The 8,410-nt window shown below is 50.6% G+C and overlaps 1 protein-coding gene across 1 annotated transcript in view; it reads right to left on the reverse strand.

Moving 5' to 3' along the window:
• Positions 1-3,252, reverse strand: part of LOC132464139 (band 4.1-like protein 1) — a 29,300-nt gene extending 26,048 nt beyond the window's left edge. The window contains 2 exon segments of the mRNA XM_060060351.1: positions 2,417-2,522; positions 3,230-3,252. Coding sequence (XP_059916334.1) covers positions 2,417-2,522; positions 3,230-3,252 — 129 coding nt within the window.
• Positions 3,253-8,410: the final 5,158 nt, after the last annotated feature.

An 8,410-nucleotide genomic window follows, 5' to 3' on the forward strand; every position in this document is an offset into this window, starting at 1 on the left:
AGGAAATGGGCGATTGGGCGGGAGGATGCGAGGATGGCTCTCCAACAATCAATCATGTGGCCGTCGTCATCAGATGGTTGGGTTGTTTTCGTCACAACCTGTAAAGTGCCACTTTCAGAGGAGATGGGGAACGTCTTGCCTGGTTTTGGGTAATTGGAGCCAAGGGGACCGAGATCTCTAATGCTGAAAACGTTGACAACTACAGTTGACTGTTTTGCATTAGGGAAATCTGCCCGCGACCACTGCTGTCTCAACCGGTCTGAAGGATGAAATTGGAACGTTATGTTTCTATCGTTTATTTGAGTTTGAATGCTCTGGATGTGCCGTGTTTTTTTTCCTGGGGAAACATAGTTTTGCCAGATTTAGGGATTTAATTGGAAAGCTTTGTTATTTTCAAATGTTATTTTCCACTTTTCCGCTATTTTCCACAGCCTCTCGACGCAAAATACAAAACACAAATAAATAGAAAGTACGTTCTCGCAACTAATTTAAATATAATCCTTCATTCGTAATAACTCTGCCTCCGTTCAGATAGTTGAATAGGTCATGGCTCAAGTCCATTAGAGTTTTATCCTTGATGAATATTTTAGCACTACATAATGTATTCTGCATTCAGAAGTTCACAAAATGAGTAGTATTATCGGCCGTAACATCAAAATAGATAAAGACATTTCTTTCATAATTCAAACTCTCTTTTTGGAAATGAAACCGAGGCTGCTATGGAATTGTAACGTTGCGAAGAAGCAGAATATGAGTCGTTATTCACATAATTAACTATTTACATGACGGTTTCTCAAAATGGTTTGCATTATCGACAGTATAGAGTCGTGATGGCCTGTGAATGACTTGTGGAGCCGTCATTTTCCTCATCTTGTGAGGACCTAACAAGCACATCTCGAGCTGTGATTCCTCACTCAGCTAAATCCAAATGGCAGAGAAGCCTCTAAATAGCAGCTAATAAAGTTACTCATACATTTGGCCGACGTGGAATGAGTGATTCAGCCGGAGATGCCCAGCAGGGGAGTGAGAGAACGGAAAGCATGACCAGAAATAAAATAAAACACAAAAAGAAAAGAACACAAAAAACGTATAAATATGACCAAAACAAATCCCTCAAATTGCACGACGCCCACTAAGATATAGTCATCAAAGCCGAGAGTGGGAAATGTTCCAAACAAAAAATCAGGCTTCTGGTTTGTGTTTTACGTAAGTGTTGTCCTGCTGCTGATCCGGCTTGGCACGACGGAGGGCTGGCATCCCTTCATAAACACGGTCATCCCGCTTCACTTCATTTCTTATTTCATCACATCGTCTCCCCTGCGCGGACCCACTGTGGCCCCCCGCTGTGTGGCGGTCGTCCACAGCGCCTAACAGACAATTCATCACGAATCGCCGGCGTGCTGAGAGGGTCGTGTCTCGGCGCCCTGTCCTTTCAGACCATCCGCTATTAAAAATCACACCATTAAAAACCCGCTCCGGTGTGCGCCTGGAGGTTCCCCCACAGCGGTCACGCCACGTTCACACCGTACACGTCCGTCGACGGGGGACGGAGGGAGTGTCTGACGCATGGGGGGGACGCGATCTGATTGGCCGACGGATCCGTCGCTGCCCGAAAAGTTGAAGATTTCTCAACTTTTGACGCGGCCGAACGGAGCCGACGGAACAGACGGACCCACAATGCATTGCAGGAGCGGCGAATGCAGTCAAGGAGTTCCGTTGACGGACGTGTACAGTGTGAACGCGGCCTTAGCGTTAGCTTATGTCCCGACGCGCTAGGGAGACATATCCTCCTCTCCCCCCCCCCCCCGCCCCATGTCAGCCGCTTTGGCCATAATCACGGGCCGACAGCGACTGCCTCGTCTGAAAGGCACTGCGGTGCGTCTTCGCTGAGATAAAGGTCACTTAAGGAGATAATCCCCGCGCTGTGGGGGATTACAGCCCTCATCCCCTTTCTCAAATTGCTTTCTCGTTGAAAAGCGAACCCTCCCGTTCGACCCGTTAAACAACAACACAAGATTATATGCTAGTGCTAAAGCCCCCCCCCCCCCCCCCCCCCCCAAAACAGAAGGAGGATGTCATACTAATCCCACTCCTCTCTGTCTCTGTCTCTGTCTCTCTCTCTCTCTCTCTCTCACTCTCACTCTCACTCTCACTCTCACTCTCTCTCCTCTCTCTGGAGAAGTAACAGAGGTGACCTTTTCAAAGGGAAACCACATTAGCTTCACTCCCTAACCTGGTCACCACCAGGGGGGGGGGGGGGCGGGGCGACACCCACATCCTAGCGTTTGGTTTGTAACCCCCAGTGCAAAGGGTAAGGGTTCCCTGAACTTGGTGAGACGACTTATTTCTAGGGCTGGAAAGCACCGGACGGGAAGGAGAAAATGGAATGTGTGCTCACACATGCTGATCAGCCAACCGGACACCCCTCCTCCAACGTGGACCGACCCGCCCGCTGAAGGGTGACATCACAGCGGAACCAGCCTTCATGACGGGCCATGGCGAGGTCGGGGGGGCGGGAGGGGCTGTGGGGGAGGGGGGGGTTATGAGGAGGGCAAAGGGTCTGGTTTCCTCAACCCCCCCCCCCCCCTCTGTGTGTTCGTGTCAGAGATGTGGCAGTTGGCCGCGGATGGACGCATCATCAATAATGGACCGCCGCCTCGCCTTCACCCCCCAACGCACCCCCCCACCCCCTCCCCCCCCCCACCCCTCCCCCCCCCCCCCCCCCCCCCCCCCCCCCCACAGCGGGGGTTCACCGCGAGGGGAAGCCTGACAGGTGTGCTCTCCGGGAACGCACTTAAGAGAGGACCTCCTGTTCCCCCCGCCGTAGGACAGCGTCAGATGTCACCGTCGAGGCCACGCCAGTGACGTCGACGCCCCGCGCACACACAGGCGCGCACACACAGGGCGCACAAACAGGGGCGCACACACAGGGGCGCACACACAGGGGCGCACACACAGGGGCGCACACACAGGGGCGCACAAACAGGCGCGCACACACAGGCGCGCACAAACAGGCGCGCACACTCGCGTGCACAACTTTTTAGTATCGGTGCGTTGTTTTTCAGTTTCCTTTTCAAACATGAGACAAAGCGAGTGGGGCCTCGGCTGGTGAGTGAGGCGCCGCGCGGCGCACATGAAAGGCCACTCGAGGACGGGCGCCGGCGAACGCTCAGGAGGAGTGCAGACGGGGAGGAGGGGAGGCTGCAGGAGGGTGTGATGGTAAGGTTACCCGCTCTGCATGGCTGGGTCCATGCTGCCTCAGCAACCTCCCACACCAGAGGAGAGGGGGAGAGGGGGGAGAGGAGGGGAGGAAAGGAGGAGTGCAGAGCGAGGAGCAGGAGAGAGAACAGAGAGAAGAAGATACCAGAGAGAGGAGAGGAGAGCGGAGGAGAGAGAGGGGAGCGGGGAGAGGAGAGGAGAGAAGAGGAGAGAGGAGAGGAGAAAGGAGAAGAGCAGAGGAGAAGAGAGTAGAGGAGGAGAGGAGAAGAGTGGAGAGCAGAGGGGAGGAGAGGGGAGAAGAGAGGAGAGGAGTAGAGTGGAGAGAGGAGAGGAGAGAGGGGAGAGGGGAGAAGAGAGGAGAGAGGAGAGGAGAGAGGGGAGAGGAGAGAGGAGAGGAGAGGGGACTGAACTGAAGAGAGAGAGCTGAGAACCCGTGGCCCAGCCCCAACATTCAACACATCTAGCAATTTAGCTCTTATTCCTCCCTGTGGCACTATTCCGTATAAGTTCCCTCTAGGAGATAGAGCGTACATACAGTCCATATATAGTATTTTCAGCGCATATGCATACATTAGAACAAAGGGGGGTGGGTGATAAATATTTGGAGTGCATTGATCTCTCCAGGAGGTCTGCAGCAGCAGAGAGGCAGAACAGTTGTTTTCTCACCTATCATGACTCTCCCCCCTGCATTATATCTGGTAGATAAAACATCCATCTCTCCTCCAACAGCACCCATCCCCTGTGGTCTGGGGTGCATGCGTTTCTCACCTTTCTGCTACTATACCTAGCGGGTCATATCAGTCAGCCCCCCCCCCCAACACACACACACACACACACACACACACACACCAAACTCAGGCTGAAATTTAATTTGTCTCACTAGAATGCAAATGGATTGGGATGATTCTGCATACAGAAGAGCCTTTCAGAGGCCTATTATTTCTGTGGTAAACTGCTTTAGATGCATGCCTAGGCATCCGCAAATGCCAGCCAGCAATTGAGCTGCTTTGTGTGTGTGTGTGTGTGTGTGTGTGTGTGTGTGTGTGTGTGTGTGTGTGTGCGCTTCTGTATGTGCCTCTGTGTATTTGCCTGTTTAAGTGTGTGTGTGTGTGTGTCCTTCTGTATAGGCTCCTATGTCTGTGGAGCGACAGAGAAAATAGAGAGTAAGCGATAAAAAGAGAGAGAAAGAGGAGGTGAAGAGAGAGAGAGAGAGGGAGAGAGAGAGAGGGAGGGAGAGAGAAAGAGAGGGAGACAGAGAGAGAGAGAGGGAGACAGAGAGAGGGAGACAGAGAGAGAGAGAGAGAGAGGGAGACAGAGAGGGAGGGAGAGAGAGGGAGGGAGAGAGAGAGAGAGAAAGAGAGGGAGACAGAGAGAAAGAGAGAGGGAGAGAGAGAGAGGGAGGGAGGGAGAGAGACAGAGAGAGAGAGAAAGAGAGAGGGAGACAGAGCGAGAGAGCGGGCGAATACAACGGTCCGTGGTGGGGCTAATGAGTCGTGCCCGGGTAATATGATTACTGAGTCATTCCGGCCGTGTCAATGAGCGGGAGGACTTTGCCGGAGACAACTGCGGCAGTCAAGGTGAAGATAGCAGAGTGCTGTGGATGTTCCTCCGTCAGCGGAGCGACGGAGGAAGGCGTCTCAAGTGCTCTTCCCAATGTGGTCTCTGCACACACTCCCCCCCTCCCCCCACACACACACACACACACACCGTACGTGGGGGCCAACAGAACAATCGCAATTCTCGCTACATCTGAAATGTTTTGTTTTTTTTGGACCGCTGTCTGGACACGCTTGGGTCAGAGTATTCTGTGAGATGGGAAGGGGGGGGGGGGTTTGCTTGGGGAGATAATTATGTGAGACGTGTTTCCAGCACTGCCGTCGACGGCTTTAAGTTAAGTGCAGTGTGGGAGAAGAATCTCTTCTCGTCTCCCGCAGGCGATCGACGCTGCCGAGCGGAAGATCCGTACACTCAGAAACGTGTACGCCGACATGGTCTCGAATAGCGGCCCCCTTTGAGAGAGAGCATCATCTTCCTCATCGTCATCATCATCATCGTCGGCAGTTCTCCCGACGCTGTGAGATGGTATGTGTGCTCATAAAAGCCCATTGATTTCCTTTGTTGTCGTTCGTCGTTCTCTTCGGTTATGTACACGCAGCATTGTGTGTGTGTGTGTGTGTGTGTGTGTGTGTGTGTGTCTGTGTGTGTGTGTCTGAAACCCAATCTTCCCGGCAGTCTTCGTACCATAGTAAGCGCTTCGGTTACCCCAGGGCGATTTATGAGGACGATTCAGGGGTTTGAAACCTGTGTTCCGTGAGAGGCCTCCAAACAGAGCAGAGTGTTTAGCTGTTTGTATGCATGTGCGCTTTAGCGTACCCCATCAACCCCAAAGTTATTGAAAGGATTATCTTGATCTAGCGAGGCCTGTTAATGAGCAATGGTTGAAACGGCCGCGATATCAAAGGGTAGAGACAGAGATGCGCCCGACGTCAAACGATATTTTCCTATGATTTGTTCCTGCAGTGCATCCCATCGAACCCGGTACATGAATAATTCATGGGCGCTTCATTAAAAAGCACCTCTATTTGCATACAGCGAAACAAGCTTGTGTTACCGGCATTTGATCCAGGTTGAGCATGTCAAATTATTTAACACAACAGAACTGGACCGACCCAAAACACAGTAAAAACCAGAGGATAAAGTGTTGATAAACACTGGCGACAGTTCAATACAAAGCAACAGCGAACACACAGGAGAAGATTAGACAAGCTCACCGCGATGAGAGGACAACCGAACAAAAGATCGGTTACAAAACGATACTACTCAATACTACGACAGATGAAAGCGACAAACAGGGGAAAGTGTAGCGCCTAGTGGTTAGCTTCATGGCGTCCATGGGGACAGCTATGGTTTGCAGGAAGAAAACTCGGTCAGTGTACACATCTACAGAGTGTATATACACAAATATACATTTGGCTAATCCTAGTTTAGCTGCGCAGCGCACGCACGCGACGGCCGCTACGCTTTGCTAGCGGTTGTGTTTGGAGACGAGCCGATTAGTTGATCCAACACAGCGACACAAACAGATCCTCCGCAGATTAGCGTAATCCGAATTAATAACCCGCGCTCACACATCTCGAAAGTCAAGAAATGGCGGGACTGATTGGGGGTATTCTGGTGGTCTGAGTCCACACAACACGCCGTTGGAGCGTCACAGACAGGATGTTGTCGTTTTGGAGCCGCGGTCCTTAACAAAATTGCACCATGATGGCTAATCTTTGTTTTGAACCAAAGCACTGGATGGCTTCACCTCTCTCTCAGCTGCGGCTGAGCATTGTTGACTCGCTATAATTGCTAACAAAGTGTTGCCTGTGGCTGTGATTTCTACATTGGTTTTCAACCAAACAAAGTAAAAACACACATTACCGTTCCTCTGGTAAGGCTTTGATGCTCCCCCCAATTTGCCTGTCACCCCTTTACATCCATTTACTGTAATTGTTGTTGAAAGGCAAGCAGGCCTAATAGATGGAAATAGCCGGGACAGGACTCGGGCACAATACATAATTCACCCAAAGATAATTTCCTTTCAATCACAAAATTGAATGAAAACAAATTCCTGGGGGGCGGGTCACTGATGCGTTGAGACAGCTCATTTGCTTCTTTCAAGTTGATTCATCAGTGATGGATTGTAATATTATGTGTATATTGTAATATTTTGTAGTTTCATCACTTTTTCCCTGGCTATAACAGCTTTCACCGAATACATGACGCTGTCGGTTCAACTTTGTATTCCAAAAGACACAAGGATGACAGGTCTCCTTGTTCTAACACATAAGTGAATCAGACACAGCACAATGTATTATTAAATCCACCTAGCGAGATGTACGACGGCACCTTACCTTCCAACGCAACGATAGGCTCAATTGGACATTTTCTGCACAAGCAATATTAACATTCAAGATCTAATGTAATCCAAACTATTATGGTGCGACACATTCGACAATCAAACCAAAACTAAATCAAACCCACCTCGACACACACACCCGCCCGTACGTTACATTACTATCCAGTTAGAAGGAATTGGAATTATATTTTATTTATTTGGGAGGTTGAATGTGGGACCGTGCTATGTTCCAGCAGGCCTCATTATTCACAGCAATAATTCACTAGTTCTCCAGTCCTTAGTCTCCGTCGGCGGCTATTAGCCGACCAGAGGACCAGTCCGCCTCCGTCGCCTCCTCCTGCTCCGCCCGGGTTTATGCCGCTCCATCATCACACTCCGTCACACCCTCTATCTCCTATAGGGCTTAATGAAATCTCATTTGTCCTCTCTGAGTTTTCCCGCCCGACACGCAGCGAGGCAAAACAGCCGCCGCCATTTCCCCAATTAGCGGGCAGCCATCCCTCTCAGGAATCCACCGCGGCCCGGCCCACTTGGTTTGCTCCTCCGTTCAGCCGTCCTCGTCTTTTTCTTCTTCATCTTCTCTTCCTCTTCGTCGTCCCGGCCCCTCCCTGCCGTCTGTGCAGAACGCGTCCCGACGTGCGAACGAACAGAGGAGAGCCTCTCTGTGTCTCCTGCTGACACGCTCGGCCGGCTGTGATGGAGGGAAGGCAGAGGAAAGCCCTCTTCCTCTTATGTTATTGCTGCTTTCTGTGTTGTTATTCTTTTACGGTTAAAGATGTTTAGAGGTGTGTCTTCGGGTTGAATCGTTTCTTTGTGACGGAGAATTCGACTTGCGAAGGAGGGGAAAGGGGTGTTCAAAGTATTTGTGATGAAGTCAGATCATGCATGCGTACACATCTAATGAGAGCTCCATCGCGGCTGGCAGCTTAAAAGGCCTGTTCACGTAAGTAAAATTGTTTATTGTTTGGTTTCCACATTCTGGAAAAACGGTGTAGAATCCTAAAGTGAAATGAGAGAAAGATAGTGTTTTCCTCTTTAATATTTCATTGCTTTGCGTTCAGAGCAAGGGGGGTCAGCTCGGGGTTTGTTTACGAGTTAGATAAGACAAAACTGCAAGGACTGTCCGAACGCAAAATAGATACTCTGCTTGGTTTGTTCTTTATTTGGGGTTGCGGTTCAGGGGGGGGGCATTTCACTTTCCTTTTTGGTCCAAACCTCCGCAGAGCTCACTTGACTAAAATGGTTTTTCATCGCGCACGCTTCACACCCCGATTATTAATTCATGTTCAT

Source organism: Gadus macrocephalus, chromosome 1, assembly GCF_031168955.1.
Source record: "Gadus macrocephalus chromosome 1, ASM3116895v1".
Lineage (NCBI taxonomy): Eukaryota > Metazoa > Chordata > Actinopteri > Gadiformes > Gadidae > Gadus > Gadus macrocephalus.